The sequence below is a fragment of the Cervus elaphus genome, chromosome 22, assembly GCF_910594005.1.
Source record: "Cervus elaphus chromosome 22, mCerEla1.1, whole genome shotgun sequence".
Classification (NCBI taxonomy): Eukaryota; Metazoa; Chordata; class Mammalia; order Artiodactyla; family Cervidae; genus Cervus; species Cervus elaphus.
The window spans coordinates 59,025,167-59,049,758 of record NC_057836.1 but is presented as its reverse complement, the minus strand read 5'-3'; the positions used below and the strand labels follow the sequence as shown (position 1 = coordinate 59,049,758).

The following is a 24,592-nucleotide window of genomic DNA, read 5'->3' as shown; positions in this document are numbered from 1 at the left end:
CCTGTGGAGGCACTGCTCCTTTCCTCTTGGTGCATGCAAGGTTGTTTGTGCCCTCCAAGTCTGGAGTCCCTGTTTCTCCCAGTCCTGTGAAAGTCTTCTAATCAAATCCTGCTGGGCTTCAAGGTCAGAGTCCCTGGGGATTCCCAGTCCTTTTGTCAGGTCCCCAGGCTGGGAAGCCTGAAGTAGTCTTCTCAATCTTCACAACAGTAGGAGAACTTCTTTGGTATTATTGTTCTTTGGGTATTAATATTCTTTGGTATTATTGTTCTCCAGTTTGTGGGTCACCCCCATCATGGGAATGGAATTTGATTTTATCATGATTGTGCCCCTCCTACCATCTCACTGCTGCTGCTTCTTTGTCTTTGGACATGGGGTATCTTTTTTTGGTAGGTTCCAGCGTCCTCCTGCCGATGGTTGTTCAACAGACGGTTGTGATTTTAGTGCTCTTGCAGAAGGGTATGAGCACACGTCCTTCTACCCTTCTACTCCATCCACCATCTTGAAATGGAACCCCTACTAGTATTTTTAAGTAAAGCTTTTTAAAATTACATTGGCATACTTCAATCCCCATCAATAATATAAACTGATAAAGCAGTTTCCCTGACTACAATCATACGTCCTTCAAGTATATTTTCCATGTATCCTTAAGATTTTCCCTGGTTACCAACACCCACTCTCAGGCATCCAAACTTACAATCTCCATTGTCACTGCTTGCATACAATAAGCAGTAAAATAAAATCTCTGTATTTAATTGTATGTCCAATGATCTGATTCCAACATTAAATTATAAGTTTCCTGAAGAATCAGGTTATCTGTACCCACAGCTACCACAAGATCAGAACATGCTGTTGCTGGTCAGTCACCAAGTCATGTCCATCTCTTTGCATCTCCATGGACTATAGCACACCAGGCCTTACTATGCCTCACCATCTCCCTGTTCCTCATCATCTCCTGGAGTTTACAGGCATTAAATAAAATTAATAGAATAAATGAAGATACAGAGGCATAGCATGTAAATTTTGGATCACACTCTATTTTAGTGATTACCTATTTTCTATTCTGTTATTAAATATTCCTTAAATAATTAATATAGGAACAATTAATCAAAGTTCATTCAAGGGAATGATTGCCTCAAAAATTTGATATCTCTGTCTCCCACTTTGATTTTTTTTATTAATGTCCTGGAACAAGCAGGTCCTCAGAGCACTCCCCAATGTCTGACAAACACAATATACAATTTCCCAAGTTCATGTATGTAACAAAGATTACTTATTGTTTCTTTCTTCTTATTATCACTTCCTGTTGATAGAAAATGTATAAAAGAGTTGATTCAAGTGAAAATTCAAAAATGATTGTAAAAATTAGTAAACCAAAACTTCAATGAAATAAAGTTGGAAACTAAAAGTGGAGGACTTTCACACCTACAACAAAAGCAGAGCCCAACTGTAAAGAAAAAGTCTCCTCTTCTTTCTTGCCAAGGACTCAGCCAACGAAAAGCCAAGGGCACTTTTTTTCACTACAGCGCAGGTCAAAGCTTAAGAAAAATACACAACATGAGACTCGTGAGTCAAATTTCATTTGGGACAAAATGAGAACTGTGATCCAGGAGATGGCATCTCAGATAGCTCTGAGAAACTGCTCCAAAGATGGTCCATATACATGTGATTTTGGTGAAGCAGGAGTACATGCAATCAAGTGCATGTTCTTTGCAGAAGGTTTCTAATACTCACAAGGAACAGTTATCACCATGGACTTCAATGCTTTTTCTAGATATGAGGAGATACAAAAATTGGGCTCATCAAATTAGCTCCTGAAAATATCAACCTGTCTTAAGACTTGTTCTGCCAGTTTTTCCCAGAGCACATAATACCTCATTTCTGCTCTCTACCCTGAACTCCCTTCAGGGGTATTGAAAATCAGCAGTTATACCAGCATATGATTTAATCCTTGTAGAGGTAGATGGCAAATGCCAGTTTGTATTTGACATGATCAATATTTCTTTTTTCTTCTTTAAAAGAGTTCTCCTTCCTTTGTCATTCGGGAACTTGCATGTGTCTGGCCTTGGTTGCAGACCTTGAATTGCAACTCTGCTTCTCTTCCATGTTTGCTGAGAAATATCTGTCAGTCTACCCGTTTCAGGTCAACATTTCAGTGGGCTCCACAGGGGCCTGAGAAGACTCCCAACAGTTCTAGGGCTGGTGTACAAACAGGTCCAATATCCTCATTTGAGTCATTGTTGTTTACTGTTTTTCTTACCAACCCTGGGGTTTGAAGGATGTCTTACTCCTGGAACTGAGCTTTCACCCTCTTTGCATTTGAAGCTCTCCTGGCTTTATTTGGGATCTATTAAAAAGTTTACCTTTCTGGTTAAGCTGTTGCTTTTAGGCTAGTAGTTGTTTGGCACTTTGAAGTGATGTGAGATCAGACCATTTCATGAAACTGACTAGTCTTCAGCCTGTACTCTGCAGAACGGGGGGGCTGATCCTTCTAAGGTGGCTAGCCTTCAACCCATTCATTCAGGAACAGGGGTTTTTCTTCTGTGAAACAATGTTAGGCTTTTCGGCCTTTGATCTAGTTCTTTTGAAGGGCTACAAGATTACTCTTCTTACCCTGCAAAGTCTCAGCCAGTGAAAAGTCATGGTCTTGTGCACAAGAGCTTTCCCAAGTTACTCTTCCTTATTATAGAACTGTTCTCCTTCCTTTGGCATGCAGAGACTTGCATGTGGCTCACCCTGAATACAGACCACAAATTGCAATTCTCTGATGATCCCAAAGTCTGCTAAGTCAAGTCTGACTCTTTGGCACCTCCTGATCTCAAAGTCTGGATCCCAAAGTCTGCTCAGTCAAGTCTGACTCTTCGTGACCCTGTGGAATGTACCATGCTAGGCTCCTCTGTCCATGGAATTCTTCAGGCAAGAATACTGAAGTGGGTAGCCATTCCCTTCTCCAGGGATCTCTCTAACCCAGGGATTAAACCAGGGTCTCTTGCATTACAGGTGGATTCTTTACCGTCTGAGCCACTAAGGGTGACTAAACTAGACAAAATAATTGCTTAAGCACTATAATAATATATAAAAACAATGTTCTGCAGTACACCATAAAATTCCAGTTTTTTGAAATAAAAAGTTATTTGAGATTAGAATGAAGATTCATCTTGAAAAAGGTATCTGCAATGTCCTGAGCATCTCCAATATCCAAGACATTTATGTTTGATAATGCTAAGATGGAAAAAAAGTACTATATGGAAATAATACATTATCTTTAAAAAGCTTTTGATAACATTTCTATGATACTCAGGAGAATAATCTCATTGATGACCAGAGGAGTACAAAATAAACGGACACCACTCATTAGTGGAAGAGAAATAATAATCACAGAATAGCACTTTTCTTCTCCAAAAGTTTGTATAGAGCTTCTTTGACATCTTTGTTTCTCAAAGAGTAAATCAGAGGATTCAGCATGGGAGTGAGCAGGGTGTAACACAAGGAGGCCACTTTACTCAGCTCAGGAAATGTGTCAGGAGTGAGATACATAAAAGAGCCAGCACCATAGAGGACACTCACGACTCCCAGGTGGGAGCTGCAAGTGTAGAAGGCTTTCTGACGTCCCTCGGTGGAGGGTATCTTTAGGACTGTGGTCACAGTGTACAAATATGAAATAACAATAACTATGATGGTAGGGAAGATAATGATGCCAGATAAGGTGAAAGAAACCATTCTCAGGATGAAGAGGTCAGAACAAGATAGCCTCTGAAGTGAGCGAGTGTCACAGTAAAAATGGTCAATGGTCCTAGAAGCACAAAAGGATAAAGTAAATGTCATGCTGGTTTGAAGAACTGAGCTGATACAGCCAAAAAAAAATAGGAACCAGCCACCAACTGAACACAGACACGTGTTGACATCTGGACAGTGTAGAAGAGTGGGTTGCAGATGGCAATGAAGCGGTCATACGCCATGACTGCCAGGAGAAACCCCTCAGTCACAATGAAGAGGGCAAAGAGAAAGAACTGAGTCACACAGCCTGCAAAGGAGATGGACTTGCTCTCAGACCAGAAGTTGATCATAGCCTTGGGTGCAATGACAGAAGAATAGAAGAGATCAATGAAGGAGAGGTTGCCTAAGAAGAAATACATTGGTGTGTTCAGCCGTGGATCTTTCATAATAATGACCATCATGCCAAACTTCCCAGAAGATCATAGTGTAGATAAGCAGAAATAGGAGGAAGAGGAGAATGTGGAGCTCTGGGCGGGCCCTGAAGCAGACAAGAATGAAGTCAGTGACTTCTGAGTCGTTGCATGTTTCTCTGTCACCCATGGCAGAAATCTGCTTAGAGGTACAAGACAAAATAAACAAATGAACTCTTGACATTCATCCTAGTTACAAATCATCTCTTTCAGTATAGGAGTCATAAAGCTATTCTACAATCATTATTTACTTTAACCTTAAAAATTACTAATTCATGTAAGTCATGGAATTAGATCTTTTCCTTCTGAATATACTCCAGTGCCTTTCCACCAAATGCTGTTCACATTTGCAAGTATCACTTCTGTACATATTTACAACTCAGGATTTGTACAATAAATGTAATGTCAGGAAGCAGTGATTGGGAAAGAGCACAAATATTTCAATAAATGATATTTTGGAAGCAGTTTTGGTGTCTAGTTTCGAATATATTAAGGGCTTCATCAGTCTAGTTTGGTAAAACTTAGCTTGACGGGCTTAGAGTACCAGTAGATCCAAAGAAAATGATTGAATTTTAAGACTATTTAAAAGGTGCAATTGCTTTTTCTGTGTCATGGAAAATTTAGATTCTGATGTAAGTTACATACTCAGAAAGAATAAGTTGTGCACAACCAAACACAAAAATTATTAGCATTCGCATGCTAGAATTTCTCCAGATGAGCCTCAAAATCTCTTTCATAAAAACAATTTTCCCTCATTTCCTCAACTGACAGCTCATAGTTTTATGAAAGAGACTTATACTGTCTATATAAAATTACTTTAGATACGGATACTGAACAATGAAGAAATTGTTGATTGCATTCTTATTTACCCTGAATGTGACTTTCACAGTCATCATTAGTTCATTTACTAGACAGTTCACATAAGATCATTCTTTCTCTTCAGGTATATGCATGACTCTGTGTAGACAACAATAATAACAAACATTATGTGGCATCTTTTATAGGCTACTTTTCCTAATGCTTTTATAGTAGCTCAATTAATACATGCAATAATAATATGAGGTGAAAAAAAATAATATGAGGTGAGTACTACTGTATTCCCCAGTTTACAGTAAGGAAAATGAAGTATCAAGAAATAAGATATGTTGAAAGACACAAACTAGGGTCAAAATTTTAAAGATATCTGGCTTCAAAATCCATGCTCTTAAACACTGTGTGATATCTATCATCTTTTTCTTTGATAAAGAAATTTGAGAGAAGTATATTTGCCTGAGAAAAAGATGGCTTTCAAGAAAATGGCATTATGTCTTCTTGATAGATTTTTGTTATTGATCAGCTCCATTAAAACTTGAATGTGCAAATAATTACATTAAAAAAGGGGCAAGATTTTAAATAGATCATACTTAGGTTCTGAAGAAGTATAAACTATTTGGGCAGTGAAAGGAAACACTGTAATTTGTGTTGTGAAATGTTTTTTGAAAAATAATATGTCTTATTTATATTTCTTTAATCCTAAACAGGGACAGGGATCAGATCATTTTAATTTTTGAGATTTATTCCTATCAAACTCATTCTATAGTTAATAAGTTTATGGCTGAAGACATCTTTTTTCATTTATTTTTATTAGTTGGAGGCTAATTACTTTACAATATTGTAGTGGTTTTTGTCATACATTGACATGAATCAGCCATGAATTTACATGTATTTCCCATCCCAATCCCCCCTCCCGCCTCCCTCCCCATCCCATACCTCTGGGTCTTACCAGTGCACCAGGCCCGAGCACTTGTCTCATGCATCCCACCTGGGCTAGTGATCTGTTTCACCCTTGATAATATACATGTTTTGATGCTGTTCTCTCACAACATCCCACCCTTGCCTTCTCCCACAGAGTCCAAAAGTCTGTACATCTGTGTCTCTTTTTCTGTTTTGCATATAGGGTTATTGTTACCATCTTTCTAAATTCCATATATATGTGTTAGTATACTGTATTGGTCTTTATCTTTCTGGCTTACTTCACTCTGTATAATGGGCTCCAGTTTCATACATCTCATTAGAACTGATTCAAATGAATTCTTTTTATTGGCTGAGTAATATTCCATGGTGTATATGTACCACAGCTTCCTTATCCATTCGTCTGCTGATGGGCATCTAGGTTGCTTCCATGTCCTGGCTATTATAAACAGTGCTGCGATGAACATAGGGGTGCACGTATCTCTTTCAGATCTGGTTTCCTTGGTGTGTATGCCCAGAAGTGGGATTGCTGGGTTATATGGCAGTTCTATTAAAAGCTTTTACACAACAAAGGAAACTATAAGCAAGGTGAAAAAGACAGCCCTCAGATTGGGAGAAAATAATAGCAAATAAAGCAACAGACAAAGGATTAATCTCAAAAATATACAAGCAACTCCTGCAGCTCAATTCCAGAAAAATAAATGACCCAATCAAAAAATGGGCCAAAGAACTAAACAGACATTTCTCCAAAGAAGACACACAGATGACTAACAAACACATGAAAAGATGCTCAACATCACTCATTATCAGAGAAATGCAAATCAAAACCACAACAAGGTACCATTACACGCTAGTCAGGATGGCTGCTATCCAAAAGTCTACAAGCAATAAATGCTGGAAAGGGTGTGGACAATAGGGAACCCTCTTACACTGTTGGTGGGAATGCAAACTAGTACAGCCGCTATGGAGAACAGTGTGGAGATTCCTTAAAAACTGAAGACATTTAAATTTGGAAAAGGGATAGTGTTTTTCCTAGAGTAGTCAGCAGTCTTCCCTGTTGGCTCAGCTGGTAAAGAATCCGCCTGCAATGTGGGAGGCCTGGGTTCGATCCCTGGGAAGAGCCCCTGGAGAAGGGAATGGTTACCCACTCCAGTGTTCTGACCTGGAGAATTCCATGGTCTGTATAGTCCATGGGGTCGCAAAGAGTCGGACATAACTGAGCGACTTTCCCTTCACTTATGGCTGAAGACATTTATATCTGGAAAAGAGATAGTGTTTTTCCCAGAGTAGTCAATAGACAAGTAGTCAGTTAGTGATTTATTATTTGTCAAAAACTTACATGATTATGCTTTAAAATTTGCTCTTACCTTATATTATTTGGTAATTTGTCATATTCTGTAAAAAGCAGCAGAATTCCAATGTTTTTGTCTTGTTATTGTTTTAATTCTAGAAAGAGTAAACAAGGTTAATGACTATGTTACAACTACAAATACTGAAAAAATCTTTATGTCAAAATAAAAAGAACTCCCTTCCTCTCAGTATTTCCAAATATGTGTTCATTTTCCCAGTTTCATATTCTTCCCATAGAGAAAATAGGCATATTTTCCTTATTGCTCTATGTAAACTATTGGCCTTTCCTTTAGTAGTTGACATTGGAAAATGTTATTGTCCTTTGTAGAAGAGACACAAATGAATCTTCCAATGATGCTTGGCTACATCTAAAATACTTCCAGAAATTATATTCTGTAGTTATGCAAGGTGAACCTGAGGAATCCATCAGCAGGATAATCTCTCTCCTGCATTCTCCAGTGTTTGAATGCTTTTAAGAAGGAAAATAGATTGTCTTATACATCCAAGCAGAGGCCCTGAGTCACCTGGAATCTCCGATGATCTTCCAAGATAACAGCAGCAGTTACTTATAATGGCTATGGTTTTGGGATAACAGTATCAATTTTTGTAATAATTGCAGCATTGAGGTTTCCTTTGCCTTCTGGGAAATAGTCCTCCTGGGGGAAAAAAAGAAGTATAAATTAGTTATTAAGATGTCTAGGCTCCAGAGCCAAGGTCCATGAGACCTGGAGATAGGGACTCCAAATTTAAAAAAGAAAGAAGAAAAGAAACAAGAAAATGGAGGGGAAAAGCAGCCTGAGTGTACTAGGAGTCAGCACACATACAAGAGCTGTTTTCTCGTGAGAATCCTTTAGGAGGGATGAAGAAGATCTTCCAGTCTTAACTTCTCCACTGAAAAGTATCATTTCAGTTTTCCATGGCAGCAAAGTTTTGGTAGGAAAATAGAAATAAATATGAAAGGAAATATTATATTATGAGGTATAACTTATAGAAAATGTTTCTCCTAGCCATAATATTCATTTCATTTTCACTCAAAATTCCCCATATTTATTCGTTAGGTATATTGTATCAAATAATTGATAGTAAAAATACAGCACCATGAACAAGATGAAAGACAAAGCCCAATAAGTGCCCCCTAATTAGTTAAGTGAAGAATAAATAATGGTTGGTGAGATCTAGAGATTGGTTCACTTTGTAACTTTGATTCAAAGATGTTTACCCAGTTGTCATATATTATGTTAATAATTTCTTAATAGCTATACACTTCAAAATAATTTTTAAACAATTCCATATCAGTCAAGAAAATCCTGATTTGTTTTTGATATAAACAAAATCATTAACTGCCATAAATACATCTTGTAACATAGTAAGGGAAGGAGAATAGGTAAAAAGGAAGAAAATAATGATGGCTCATAAAATCTTCATATATGCAACTGTTTACAGGCAATAGTTGGTATTTTCCTTTCCATATTCTCCTTGGTCTCACTAATGACCACAGTATCCAGAAGTTGTATTCCCGGGGAGGTGGTGAGGGTGGGGAATGTAAATATTCATTAATGAAGGATCTGATCACGTGTGGTCTTGTCATGCTGAAATGCTATAGTTGTTCATTAATAGTATTAGGAGGCATCCTGGAAAATTCCCTGGATCACTACCATACTCCTCTTTGTCTCCATTTTATTAATATCTTTTGCTTATCAGTATCAGTTACCCAAAAGAATGCAGAGTGTTTTGTTCACTTGTGGTTCAGTGAAATGTATGCCAAGGAGGCAGGAACAATTGCTGTGTTCCCTAGTAAAGTCATCTCTCTATTGGTAGTAAATATTCTAATTCAGCAATGTCAAATGTCTCAGGCAGTGAAGAAAATATGTTGAGAGTGGGTTAGTAGATTTTATAGTGATGGTTGGCATTCCCACTTTGACCCACTGTACTTGGACCATAGTCTGATTATGAAAAAAAATCTTCATAAATTGGTTGTGAATGCAGAGCACAGACCATATCCTAGATGACAGTAACCCACTTCTGTAAAGTATTGCCAGCTGATTGGTTCAGCAAATTAGTAAGTCACACTTCAATGAGTGATTCCACAATTCCATAAGTTCATCTGACTGACCAGATGCATGATAGTTCTTTTGACTTTTGTGGATATGAGTGCATTGACTTAATTCTCTTCATGAGAAGCGAGGGCAGATGTGTGTACTAAGTTACTCCAGTCATGTCTGACTCTTTGCTACCCTCTGGACTGCAGTCCTCCAGGCTCCTATGTCCATGGGATTTTCCAGGTAAGAATACTGGAGTGGGTTGCTATGCCCTCCTCCAGGGGATCTTCCCAACCCAGAGGTCAAACCTGCATCTTCTGTGGCTGCTGAATTGCAGGAGGACTCTACTGCTAATCACCAGGGAAGCCCTGTAAGCCTTGTGCCAAAGCACCAGTAAGATATGGTATAATAGTGAGCAAAGAATTTGCTGAGTTCTAATAGGATGGTATTAGCAGAAGCAATTTTACCAGAGAATTCCCAAGATGGTGGAGTAAGAAGATCCTGAGCTCACCTCCTCTCATGGGCACATTATAAATAAAATCAGAACTTACAAGAAAATATCTTCAAAAACTTAAAGTATAAAGAAGAAACCACAGTGATAAGACTAGGGGCACAGAGTCACAGTATAGCCAAGACCCATACTCCTAGCTGGGTGACCCACAAACAGGAAAATAACTACAGTTTCAGAGGTTCTCCCCAAGGAGTGAGTGGTCTGAGGCTCATATCAGGATCCCCAGGATGAGGTTCCTGCTCTAGGAAGACGAGATGAGCTTCCAGAAAGTCTGGCTTTGAAGGCCAAGGGGCTTACTTTTACCTCACACCAGTCAAAATGTCCATGATTTAAAAGTCCACAAATGATAAATCCTGGAGAGGGTGTGAGGAAAAGAGAACTCTCCTATACTGTTGGTGGGAATGCAATTTGGTGCAGCCACTATGGAAAATACTATGAAGACTCCTTTAAAAACTAAAAATAGAGTTAATACATGATCCAGCAATCTCACCCCGGGTATATATCTAAAGAAAAGACACATGCTTATAGCAGCACTAGCAATAGCCAAGACATGGAAACAACCTGAATGTCGTCAACAGGTGAATGAAGATGTGATGTGTATATGTAGTGGAATATTACTTGGTCATAAAAAAGAATGAAAAATGCCATTTGCAGTAACATGGATGGGTTTAGAGACTACCATACTATGTGAAGTAAGTCAGACAGAGATAAATATCTTATAACTTATATGTGGAATCTAAAAAAGATACACATGAACTTATTTACAAAATTGAAATAGATTAACAGGCATAGAAAACAAACTTATGTTTACCAAAGGGGATAGTGGAGAGATAAATTAGGAGTTTGGGATTAACATATACACACTACTATATATATAATTCTTATCTCTTTTTCATGAGCTATTACATGAAATACAAACTGTATAGTGTCTGTGTATTACTTTTTTGCCATCTGGTTTCCATTTTCCCTTCCTTTATAATGCCTAACTTATTTTTGAGGCATTAATAATTTTCAATTTGATACAGTCTACTGGACTCAATTTAGATGTCTTATCTTCCCTTGACAAACAAACAGGCCCATGACAATAAAGGCCAATATAAAGTATTCTCACTGGAATTTGAAGTTTTAGCAGAGTGGCTCAGAGAACTATGATACTTGAAGTTCACATTTCCCACTTGTGACATTATTTTTAGATGGGTCCCATCCAGACCATTCCTATATGTCTTGCTTCTTCGTTCTCTGCAGTGTATTTGATATTACCCTCTTTTAAATCAGAAACTTCTGCCTTCCTATCAATGTTGTGTGTTAACCAATGCCCTTACCCTTCTAATATATAAATCTGCATCAGTTACTTAACTGAGTTTCTGTTATTAGCACCCAAAACTTTAAGCAGATACTCAAACACTGTTCCAATATAATTGTTTCAGGGAAAACTAGGATCTGGTAATTGCTTATATGGCCAAAAATATGATGCAAAAAAAAAAAAAAAAAAAACCTTTATACTGGGCATGGAGCCTAAATGTTCACATGATTTGTGGCAAAATTGTCTACCACAATTACAGAAAATCATGTGATCACATGGACCACAGCCTTATCTAACTCAATGAAACTATGAGTCATGCTGTGTAGGGCCACCCAAGATGGACGGGTCATGGTGGAGAGTTCTGACAAAACGTGGTCCACTGGAGAAGGGAATGGCAAGCCACTTCAGTATTCTTGCCTTGAGAACCCCATAAACAATAAGAAAAGGCAAAAAGATAGAACACTGAAAACTGAACTCCCCAGGTTGGTAGGTGCCAAATATGCTACTGGAGATCAGTAGAGAAATAACTCCAGAAAGAATGAAGATACAGAGCCAAAGCAAAAACAACACCCAGTTGTGGATGTGACTGGTTATGGAAGTAGAGTCTGAGGCTGTAAAGAGCAATATTGCATAGGAACTTGGAATGCCAGGTCCATGAGTCAAGGCAAATTGGAAGTGGTCAAACAAGAGATGGCAAGAGTGAACATCAACATTTTAGGAATCAGCAAACTAAAATGGACTGGAATGGGTGAATTTAACTCAGATGACCATTATATCAACTACTGTGAGCAAGAATTCCTTAGAAAAAATGGAGTAGCCATCATAGTCAACTAAAGAATCTTAAATGCAGTACTTGGGTGCAATCTCAAAAACAACAGAATGATCTCTATTCATTTCTAAGGCAAACCATTCAACATCACAGTAATCCAAGTCTATGCTCCAACCAGTAATGCTGAAGAAGTTGAAGTTGAATAGTTCTATAAGAACCTACAAGACCTATTAGAACTAACACCCAAAAAAGATGTCCTTTTCATCATACAGGATTGGAATACAAAAGAAGGAAGTCAAGAGATACCTGGAGTAACAGGCAAATTTGGCCTTGGAGTACAGAATGAAGCAGGGCAAAGGCTAATAGAGTTTTGCCAAGAGAACGCACTGGTCATAGCAAACACCCTCTTCCAACAACACATGAGAGGGCTCTACATATGGACATCACCAGACGGTCAATACCAAAATCAGATTGATTACATTCTTTGCAGCAAAAGATGGAGAAGCTCTATACAGTCAGCAAAAACAAGACTGGGAGCTGACTGTGGCTCAGATCATGAATCGCTTATTGCCAAATTCAGACTTAAAATGAAGAAAGTAGGGAAAACCACTAGACCATGCAGATATGACCTAAATCAAATCCCTTACAATTATATAGTGGAAGTGACAAATAGATTCAAGGTATTAGATCTTATAGACAGAGTGCCTGAAGAACTATGGATGGAGGTTTGTGACATTGTATAGGAGTTAGTGATCAAGACCATCCCCCAAAATAAGAAATGCAAAAAGGCAAAATGGTTGTCTGAGAAGGCCTTACAAAGAGCTGAGAAGAAGAGAAGTGAAAGACAAAGTAGAAAAGAAAAGATATATCCATTTGACTGCAGAGTTCCAAAGAATATCAAGGAGAGTTAAGAAAGCCTCCCTCAGTGATCAAAGCAAAGAAGTAGAGGAAAACAATATAATAGGAAAGACTAGAGATCTCTTCAAGGAAATTAGAGATACCAAGGGAAAACTTCATGCAAAGATGGGCTCAATAAAGGACAGAAATGGTATGGACCTAAGAGAAGCAGAAGATATTAAGAAGAGGTGGCAAGAATACACAGAACTTTACAGAACAGATCTTCATAGCCCAGGTAACCACGATGGTGTGACACTCATCAAGAGCCAGACATCCTGGAATGCAAAGTCAACTGGGCCCTTGGAAGCGTCATTACAAACAAAGCTAGTGGATGTGATGGAATTCCAGTTGAGCTACTTCAAATCCTGAAAGATGATGCTGTGAAAGTGCTGCTCTCAATATGCCAGCAAATTTGGAAACCTCAGCAGTGGCCACAGGACTGGAAAAGGTCAGTTTTCATTCCAATCCCAAAGAAAGGCAATGCCAAAGAATGCTCAAACTACTGCACATATGCACTCATCTCACATGCTAGCAATGTAATGCTCAAAATTCTTGAAGGCACGCTTCAACAGTATGTGAACTGTGAACTTCCAAATGTTCAAGATGAATTTAGAAAAGGCAGAGAAACCAGAGATCAAATTCCAAACACCCACTGGATCACTGAAAAATCGAGAGAGCACCCAAAAGAGAGAGCACTTCTGCTTTATTGACTACACCAAAGCCTTTGATTGTGTAAATCACAACAAACTGGAAAATTCTTAAAGAGATGGGAATATCAGACTACCTTATCTTCTTCCTGAGAAATATGTATGCAGGTCAAGAACCAACAGTTAGAACCTGACTTGGAGCAACAGACTGGTTCCAAATTGGGAAAGGGGTATGTTAAGGCTGTATATTGTCACCTTGCTTATTTAACTTAAATGCAGAGGACATCATGCGAAATGCCAGACTGGATGAAGTACAAGCTGGAATCAAGATTGCTGGGAGAAATATCAATAATTGCAAATATGCAGATGACACCACCCTTATGGCAGAAAGTGAAGAAGAACTAAAGCACCTCTTGATGAAAGTGAAAGAGAAGAGTGAAAATTTTGGCTTAAAACTTGACATTCAGAAAATAAAGATCATGGCATCTGGTCCCATCACTTCATGGCAAATAGTTTTGGAAACAATGGAAACAGTAAGAGACTTTATATTTTTGGGCTCCAAAATCACTGCAGATGGTGACTGCAGCCATGAAATTAAAAGATGCTTTCTCCTTGGAAGAAAAGTTATGACCAACCTAGACAGCATATTAAAAAGCAAAGACATTACTTTGCCAATTAAGGTCCATCTAGTCAAAGTTATGGTTTATCCAGTAGTCATGTATGGATGTGAGATTTGGACTATAAAGAAAGCTGAGTGCCGAAGAATTGATGCTTTTGAACTATGGTTTTGAAGAAGACTCTTGAGAGTCCCTTGGACAGCAAGGAGATCCAACCAGTCAATCCTAAAGTAAACTAGTCCTGAATATTCATGAGAAGGAATGATGCTGACACTGAAACTCCAATACTTTGACTATCTGATGCAAAGAATTAACTCATTTGAAAAGACCCTGATGCTGGGAAAGATTGAAGGTGGAAGAAGCAGATGACAGAGAGTGAGATGGTTGGATGGCATCACTGACTCGATGGACATGAGTTTTAGTAAGCTCCAGGAGTTGGTGATGGACAGGGAAGCCTGGCATGCTGCAGTCCATGGGGTTGCAAAGGGTCGGTAACGACTGAGCAACGAACTGACCTACCGTACAGTTAAATTGAATCATATACCCACCGAAAGCAAGAATCTGATGGACCAATAGAGTCACCATCTGAATTGTAATTATGGCATGGGTAATTCAAGGACTGCAACATGCTGTTAGTACTTCTGACAAATTAAAGCAAAAATTGAGCTTGGATTTTTAAATTCTGTTTCTATAGGGAACTTGTCACCATGACAAGATAATCTCCTATAGTAAACAGCTGTAGAGATGAAATTGCTGAAAGCTAAACCCAGAGTATGAATCTTTGGCTTGCTGAACACAAAGTATGTTGATTCATTCCTTCAATTTCTCTCACACAATTAACTGACGATTCCCGGTTTGTGAAAGTGAAAATGAAGTTGCGCAGTCATGTCCAGCTCTTTGTGACCCCATGGACTGTAGCTTACCATGCTCCTCTGTCCATGAGTTTTCCAGGCAAGAGTCCTGAATTGTAACAATACTTAAAACATTTGAAAATCCTGACATTTTGGAAACTACCTCAACCACCTTTGCAGAAGGAAGCAGACCTATCTTCCTAACAGTTATTCCCTGCTCAATTTAAAATACTGCTACTCCTTTACCTGAAGAAGTTTCCTTGAAGGAAGAAGCTATAGTTCCCCCTTTCCACTCCTCATTTTCATTCTATGAGCTCATTTATTAGTGCAAGAACATGAATACTGCCCCAAGGCAGATGGAGTATTTATAGAAGACTGGCTTAAATTTTTGTATATTTTTGGGGTACATATTGGCAAAATTGCTTTGATGTGAATGAATTTTAGGGCTCTCTTACTTGAGAGGGAGGAAGCTATTTGATAGAATTCTTACTTACCAAAATTTGATAATTAGTGTGCTAGCTAATGTCATTAAGTTGAAGTCTAATGCTTGGTTGAGATGACAAGTGTAATTTATTAATTAATACTGGATATTAAAGGAAATTAAGACACTAGAAACACTTTGAGAAAAGTATAGAAATTTAATATCTTTAGGAGACAGTAGTGCTAAGGAGGATTAACCATAGATATTCTGTTCTCATATATCCTGCCTAGTTGTCCCTGAGGTGTTCCTCCACCAATGACAAAGCAAACAGCTAGAAATTTTCAAAGCAGATGTGATACTTCTCTCTAAGGATGTTGGTAGCAGACATTGAGGTTAAAGTGGCCTTTCTAATATCAGTGAGAATAGAGGAGTGAGTGTTCAGATTATGGCTTCTGACTGAGAGCAAAGGAAGATTTGGTTAACATGATAGTAGCAACTTATTAGTTCAAAAATGAATATGGCATAGTAATCTCCACCTAAGGTTAGCTAATCATAAGGTATCTAGGAAGAAAATAAGTGAACCCTCTTTAGAGAGAGAGCAAAAGACAGAGAGACAAAAAGAGAGAGGCATTAGATAAGATCAAAAGTTGACCTGAGCTACCATGATTCAGATAATGCCCATCTCCCAATTCTTAGACCTGAGCTGAGTCACAGAGAGTCAGTGGAATGAAGATGTGAATAAGATGTGAACTGAAATCACTGAATTCACTCTTGAATAAGATGTGAACTGAATTCCTTCCAAAACCTTCCAAATATTTTGGTGACTAATTTTCAAATGACTGAACACTGAAGAAAATGTTTGAGGAACTCTCCAAACATTTTGTGGTGTTATAGAGCTATTTATTGGGCTTCCCTGGTGTCTAAGTGGTAAAGAATCCACCTGCTAATGCAGGAGACATGGGTTCCATCCCTGAGTCAGGAAGATCCCTTGCAGAAGGAAATGGCAACCCACTCTAGTATTCTTGTCTGGAAAACCCCATGGACAGAGGAGCCAGGAGGACTACAGTCCATGGGATCACAAAAGAGCCGAACGTGACTTAATGACTAAGCAACAGTAACCGCAACAACAGAGCTATATATTAGATCCCGTCTCAGGACTGTCCAGCAGAGGGACAAAGAACTTGAAATTTCTTAGAGTAAAAGTTTCTAATAGTGTGACATTTGACAAGTTTGAATCCTACTTGAAGACTCTTGCCTATTTTTCACATTCTAACTTCCTAGATTGCTGCCAAAGGACTCACCCTCTCCAGCCCTCTCATTGTGTATGTGCAGCTGGAGCAAAAGAAAAAAGTATGTGTCCAATTATTTGTCTTTTGCTTAAAATATCCAAAGTTCATTTATGTAGGTTACCACTATAGACACCCAACTATAAGACATGCAATTGAGAAACCCGATACCAATCATCACAATGTCAAACAATGTTTACACATTGATAAGGGGGGAAAAAAACTATTTCTAAAATCTAGAGGTCATATTCAGTAAAAGTAAGAACTATGAAAATTCAGTTCAGTTCAGTCGATTAGTCATGTCCAACTCTTTGCGATCCCATGGACTGCAGCACTCCAGGCTTCCCTGTCCATCACCAACTCCCAGAGCATACTCAAACTCATGTTCATTGAGTTGGTGATGCCATCCAACCATCTCATCCTCTGTTGTCCCCTTCTCTTTTCGCCTTCAATCTTTCCCAGCATCAGGGTCTTTTCAAATGAGTCCATTTTTCTCATCAGGTAGCCAAACAATTGGAGTTTCAGCTTCAGCATCAGTCCTTCCAATGAATATTCAGGACTGATTTCCTTTAGGATGGACTGGTTGGCTCTCCTTGCTGTCCAAGGAGTTCTCAAGAGTCTTCTCCAATACCACAGTTCAAAAGCATCAATTCTTTGGCGCTCAGCCTTCTTTATGATCCAACTCTTCCATCCATACATGACTACTGGAAAAACCATAGGTTTGACTAGATGGACCTTTCTTGGCAAAGTAATGTCTCTGCTTTTTAATATGCTGTCTAGGTTTGTCATAACTTTTCTTCCAAGGAGCAAGTGTCTTTTAATTTCATGACTGCAGTCACCTCCGCAGTGATTTTTGGAGTCCCAAAAAATAAAGTCCCTACTGTTTCCATTGTTTCCCCAACTATTTGCCATGAAGTGATGGTACCAGATGCCATGATCTTAGTTTTCTGAATGTTGAGTTTTAAGCCAACTTTAGTCTTTGATTGAAGTTTTTTTGGGGCATTTGTCTTGTTGTTGTTGTTGTTTTTTTCACAGTATTATAAGAGTTAAGAAATGATGTTGACCCTCAGTATGTCTTGTTTGAAGAAATGTCTGTATAGGTTTTCTGTCCATTGTTTAAATTTTGTTTAATTTTTAACTGAAGAATAATTGCTTAATAGAATTTTGTTGTTTTCTGTCAAATCAACATGAATTAGCCATAGGTGTATATATGCCTCTGCCCATTTTTTAATTGGGCTCTTTGTTTTGATGATATTAAGCCACATGAGATATCACTTATATGTGTAATCTTAAAAAACAATAGGATGCAAATGAACTTATTTTAAAAAAACTGAAACAGACTCACAGACTTAGAGAAAGAACTTAATGTCACAAGAGGGGAAGGGTGAGGGAAAGAGAGTAGGAGGGATAGATTGGGAGTTTGGGATGGACACACTGCTATATTTAAAACAGATAACCAACAAGGACCTACTTGCTTGGCACAGGGAAATGTGTTCAATATTATGTAGCAACCTAAATGGGAAAATAATTTGAAAAAATAGTGTTTAAAAAGAAAATAAAATCTGTACTTCACGTTAAAAAGAAAAACAAAATGATTGAAAAGGATTCTTTTTTAAGTTCTAGGATACCTTGCTTCTCTCTTATCCCATCCTTTCCCTCTTCTTCCCCTCCCTCCCTGCCCAGCCCTTAACAGTAAGTAGCTTTGTCTTCAATTATATAATAGGTACACACACTCAAAAATTTTTATTGATTTTATGACTTATACTGGTATTATGGGATGGGATAAAGTGACATATACTTTACACAAGAGTAACAGTCCAATATCAATTCAAATTTCAACATTTTTGCAATATCTAATCTGTTCAGCTACTCCAATTACTACAATAATTTAAACCTCATAATAAGAGTTAAAACTATCCTAAGGAAAACAAATGGAGCGTGCTTTGGGTGCTTATCCAACCGATGTTTAATTTAGTAATTTTAACTTATATTTATGAATATTTGAATTATCATTTGAAATTATCTAAGTCAGATCATCTTAGCACTCTGGCAATAGAAAATATTCTAAATGTCCTCACCAAAGCTCAATGCACTAAACATTAGGTAAACATTAACAACCCAAAAAATTTAAAGACAAAATGTAACACATGGAATTATAGGACAATCAATATATGCACATGTCCCAAAACTTGGAACCGGGGAGGAATAGACAGTGCATTGCGAAGGAGAATGTTTGAGACATCTAATGCAATCTTCTGCCTCTCAATATCATATCACTATTGAGAGACTTCTACATGTGAATACAGACTTAAAGTTCCCTCAAAGTAATGACTTATGATGTACATGATGGAGAATACAATTTTCAGACTCCCTTGGAATGTGACGGTATTTCATAAGCAATTCATGCAACACTGAAAAAGGAAACACTTCGTCAATAAAAGCCAACAAAACGTTGATAGGACATCAGGTGGTTCAGATGGAATCTCGATGGCACACATAATGGGAGAGATATAAATTAGGCACTACTTTTCACATAAGGCCTGTGAAACAGAAAAAGAATTTACCAAGAATATTGTTTATGACAATTAGAAGAAAGTAAGAGAGAGCTTAACTTAACACCCTTGAGAGCGTTCTGCCTTGGTTTTCAACTTTCCCAGGTTTCTTCCGACACCTGGAGTGGTTTAAGCAATGCCACTTTGAAGGTTATGCATTGGAATACTGTAATCTGTTATAGCTGCAAAACAGAAAATATAATCCTCCAGACTAAAATCTAAAGCAAATGAATCTAGGCCTTATTGTTAATCACTATTTTGTTGCTTTTTCCAAGTAGTTTTTAATAACTCACACTTGTTAGAAACATCAAAGAGTGACATTCTAAGAGTATCAAATATGCAATGGAAATAAGTAAAACTGAAACCTAAAAAGGGTGTTTTCCAGACTTATAATAATCAATGCCAAAGATCAATTTCCCAAGCTGATTTGAATTCACATTTCCCTCTTAAATGATATTTTTCTGAATATCAAGGAAAATGGCAGCATCTGAGCATCAAGAAAAATGGTATATTCACCAGTTTAGGGAGAAAGATAAATATAACCTTGATTTATTAAGTCACTTAGCTTCTCACTTTGTCTAGTCAATAAAAATATTCATTTCTCAAATGAATATTACCCTCTCAAATCTCTTACCCTAATCAACATTAACCCATGATGTTTGCCTTTGTGCATTCATCAAAGGAAGTTTTGCTATCTTAAAAGCAGAAAAACAGAAGACCTTATCAAAGACCCATATTTTAGGTTTTCTCAATGCCAAGCGTATGGACAAAACTCATAATTTTATTTTATTTCTTAAGATTAGTTCTTGCCTAGAATTTAATGTTGTCCTGACTTAGGCACTGTAATTTTTTAGCTAAAGCATTACTTACATCAACTGTAAAAATGGTAACTCTGGCACAACTTTCTCTAGAACCTGGCTTCCTAAGTTTAATACCTATCAGACCTATGGGATGCTGCTTTAACCTGACTTCCCTTCTCAATTGACACCTGATATTTAGAACTAATCACATTTTAAAATTACCCTATATTTAAATAACCCAAACATATTCATACACAGAGAAATGCACACATGCGTGCACACAATCATGTATGTACATTTATGTATAACCCAACTATCCGTAGAGCTTATTATAAAGCCTTAAGATATTTTTAACTGAGATTTTCAAACTGACTTTATTTCAACTGAGTGTTTTCATTAATCACGTGCGTGTGTGTGTGTGTGTGTGTTCAGTCACTCAGTCATGTGGCTCCATGTAACCTGCCAGTCTCCTCTGTCCATAAGATTTTCCAGGCAAGAATACTGGAATGGGTTGCCATTTCCTACTCCAGGGAATCTTCCTGACCCAGGGATCAAACCTGTATCTCTTGCATTTCCTGCATTGGCAGGTGGATTCTTTACCACTAGCACCACCTGGGAAGGCCCCCATTAATAGCATATTCACTACCAATAATTTGTATTACCCAAAAGATAGAGGACATGAGCTATAAAACCTCATAAATATCATAAAATGTTCTCATCATATGGGAGGAAAGTAGAATGACCATGCCATTCAAGGAAAACCAAACAAATGTCATAATTTAAACCAAATGAATGCAATCTTCCCATGTTCATTTTTATTTGGCCCCTATTTAATTCAACAAAAATCACTGTTTATGTAATCTTTCCTTTTTCTTTTCATCATATACACATGTCCTCACATCTTTGGCGTGATGTCAAAAACAAAACACAACACTAGCATTTATACCATTATTTGCATGTAAACCAATTGGGTCACACAGTTTCCAAATGAATCCTTATACTTAGATATTTTCTAAATTTTACTTAGGTATACTTGGAAGAGAAACGATAGTATTTCATTCTTCTCCATTTACATATATATTATTACCTGGAGAGTGAAAAATACATCTCTTTGTAGAAATACAATGAATTTTTCTTATGGCTGTCCAAAACTTTCAGGTTTAACGTTGCCTTATGGAAAAGTGAAAAGTAAATAGTGAAAAGTGAATTTGTGGAATTTTTTATAGGATATTATTAATGCTGTTGAATAAAACTGTTAAGGTTTTTGGTTTTGCTTTGGTTTGAGAAACAACTTGAGGTTTAAATGCATAAGTCTAGAAGATTTGGAGAACAAAATCAAAGGATGCGAGAAAAAGTAAAAGTGGAAGCATATTTAGAGTAAAACTTGTTTCTTCCATACAACTTTTCTCATAGCATCTTTAACATCCTTATTTCTTAGAGAGTAGATTAAAGGGTTCAGCATAGGTGTGAATAAAATGTAACATACTGAAGCCACTTTACGAAGTTCCGGGTTATTTGGAGGTGTGAGATACACAAAGGAGACAGTCCCATAAAGCAAACTTACAACCCCCAGATGAGAGCTGCAAGTGGAGAAGGCTTTCTTCCTTCCTTCACTAGAGCGGATCTTTAAAACTGTGGACACAATATACATGTAAGATACTACAATAACAACTATCGTGGGCAAAATAATAAGAATAGCCAAACTAAGTGACACCATCTTATTCATAAAGACATTGGAACAGGAGATCTTCTCAATTGGGTTTGAATCACAGTAGAAGTGATCAATGACTCGAGAGGCACAGAAAGACATTGAAAATGTTACACTGATTTGAAGGATGGAACTGACCCAGCCACAAAGATAAGAACCAGCCACCAGTTGGATACAGAGACTTCTTGACATGCGGACAGTATAGAGAAGCGGGTTGCAGATGGCAATGAAGCGGTCATAGGCCATGGCTGCCAAGACAAAGGCCTCTGTTACCATGAAAAGTGCATAAAGAAACAACTGAGCCACACAGCCTGCAAAGGATATGGTCTTTTTCTGAGATAGGATGTTGACCATGGCTTTGGGTACAATAACAGTGGAGTAGGAGAGGTCAATGATGGAGAGATTGCCTAGGAAGAAATACATTGGTGTGTTCAGCCGGGGATCAGTCACAATGATGCCAATCATGCTAAGGTTCCCCAGAAGGACCATCCAGTAAACAATGAGGAAAAGCAGGAAAAGGAGACTGTGGAGCTCTGGACGGACCCTGATGCCGACGAGGATGAAGTCGGTCACTTCTGAGCGGTTGTCTCCTCCCTGGTCACCCATGCAGACTTCTGCTTAAAGGCACAAGAGAAAGTCAGCGAAGTTTCTCCTCTCTCGCTAGTATCACAAATAACACTTTACATCCAAAAATACTTTATAGTTGACATAATATTTTCATATCCATTATTCTATTAAGCTTACACAAAGCAAAAGAAATATGAGAGAGAGTTTGAGTTGCCTGAGGTAACACAACTGGTTAAAAATGGAATTTAGACTCAAGATGAAATATTTTGAAATCAAGTCTAGTGTTAATTTCAACACAACAGAGTTTGTCAAATGAGATATTTTGTGAGATGTCATCTGTGATTTCAAAATACTAAAATCTGATAAGTTTGTACTACGAAAAAGACACTTCCATAAATTTTATCATTAAATATTCACTTTTATACATAATACTTTGCTTCAATTCAGTAATAAAAGATTAATGAAGGAAAAGAAGCTAAAAGTACATTCCAAGATTGTATGAACTTTCTACACAAAAGAGCTTTTACAATTCCAAGTATATTACTAAAGAACTAAATTGCCTTACTTTGAGATCTTTTAAAATAAAATAAATCTTCAACTTCTGGAACTAGTCTAATTTTATTTAAGTGAGAAAGTAAAATGCGAGTGATACCTTTATATTTTTGATCCTGTGAAGTTTATTGATCCTGGTTTTCTCTGTGTAAATCTGTCAAGACATTCACTTCATCTCAGACTTTTCCAAATGAGAGAAAGAACCAATCAAAAATGTTAACTGTGTAAAAGAATATATTAAATAGCAAATTTTACTGAACTCGTAATATGAGGTTAGAGCTCAGTAGTATTGAGTAGTTTTGAGAACAAAAGTATTGACTTTCTGGAAGCATCCAAATTAACTTATTTGGGTTTGGATGACCTGTTAAGCAATCAAGACAATTTTGGTTAATTTTAAATATTTTTATTATTTCTCCATGAAACAATGCACTCGTTGTCAATTAAGTTGTCTAGCAGTTAAGGATAACCTTACACGTCTTTTCTTCTTGATGATACTTCAAGCAACTGTCATTTATCCTTTCAAAGACTGGTATGAATAATAAAAGCTAGCAAATGATCCACAAAATATTTTTAACAAAATTAAAATGAATGTATACTAACAATCAAAACCTTAGAAAATATGCTGAGTTTCATTTTGAATCTGAAGATTCCCTCAATTGTAAGAGCTTTTATTTTGTGTTTTTTATGATCTACAAAAAAATCCCCTGGATCCTGAAACCTTCATGACTTTCTCTGCTTCTTTCATTTGTTGCTTTTCCCAAAAACTTTCTCAAAAAGAACATAAGGGGATTCCCTGGTGGTCAAGTGGTTAAGACTCCATGCTTTCACTGCCAAGGGCCCAAGTTCAATCCCTGGTTGGAGAACTAAGATCCCAGAAGCCACACAGTGCAAGGCCAGAAAAAAAAAAAAAAAGCCATGAACTTAATTCATGGGTAAATGGCTGAACAAAATAATACTATTCTCAGTCGCTAGCCTCACTCTACTGCTAAACTACATGTGTGAAACCCATTCAAATAATTGCAATTTGGTTTTAATAGGGTCTGACAGAATAAATTAAATTAAGTTTACAGGTTAACATCCATGAAGACAGTTAAATTTTATTCTAGAACTAATAGAATGACTCTTTTTAGGCATAAAGCTGAATGGAACATTTTCAAGCATAGGTCACCATATGTTGGTTTACAGTCAAAAAAAGACTCAAAAGAGAAAGTACCTTTGAAACATGCTAAAATTATTTTACATGTAACTTCTTTCTGCAAAGAGTCACATGATTAATAAACCTTGCACTTTGCTCCTGTTTAAAAAGGAGGCAAAGAAGAAGAAGAAGGAGTAGAACATGGAGAAGGGGAAGAAAATTTGTTCTTAGGCCAAGTCAAATGTTACATTTTTGATGCCATATCAATAAAAGTAATATATTAATATTTCAAGGATAACCTAACCTAGGATAGTATAGTAGAGTAATATCATATATATCACCTTTGTACAAAATTATAGGATGTGAACTATGAAAAGATTCACCTCTATTCATAGAAGAATTATAAAGAGTTCATATTAGGCAAGAAATAAATTAGAGAAAACAGAGGATTTTTATAATTTTGAATTCTAAGAAATGCAACAAGAGATAAAAAAGATCATAGAATATACATCTTTAGTAATATATTTTAAACATCAGTTATCATTCGCCAGTCTGATTTAACCATGACTTTCCTTCAAGCATTGGAATATGAATTATCAAGGTTCACTTTCATCTTGATAATCTTTCACTCATGGCACATTTTGAAATTCAAGAAAAATATATTTTAATCAT

General features: G+C 37.2%; 1 protein-coding gene and 1 pseudogene across 1 annotated transcript; both read right to left on the bottom strand.

Moving 5' to 3' along the window:
- Positions 1-3,372: 3,372 nt before the first annotated feature.
- LOC122680439 lies at positions 3,373-4,356 on the bottom strand (annotated as a pseudogene).
- A 16,943-nt stretch (positions 4,357-21,299) lies between these two features.
- On the bottom strand, positions 21,300-22,272 carry LOC122680815 (olfactory receptor 9K2-like). Its single transcript, XM_043882518.1, has one exon. It carries the CDS (start codon positions 22,270-22,272, stop codon positions 21,331-21,333), a length of 942 nt encoding a protein of 313 aa, XP_043738453.1. The 3' UTR covers positions 21,300-21,330.
- Positions 22,273-24,592: the final 2,320 nt, after the last annotated feature.

What these genes read in the sequence shown, in the direction of transcription:
- LOC122680815 (XM_043882518.1), bottom strand. Translation starts at nt 22,272, where the DNA reads ATGGGTGACCAGGGAGGAGACAACCGCTCAGAAGTGACCGACTTCATC.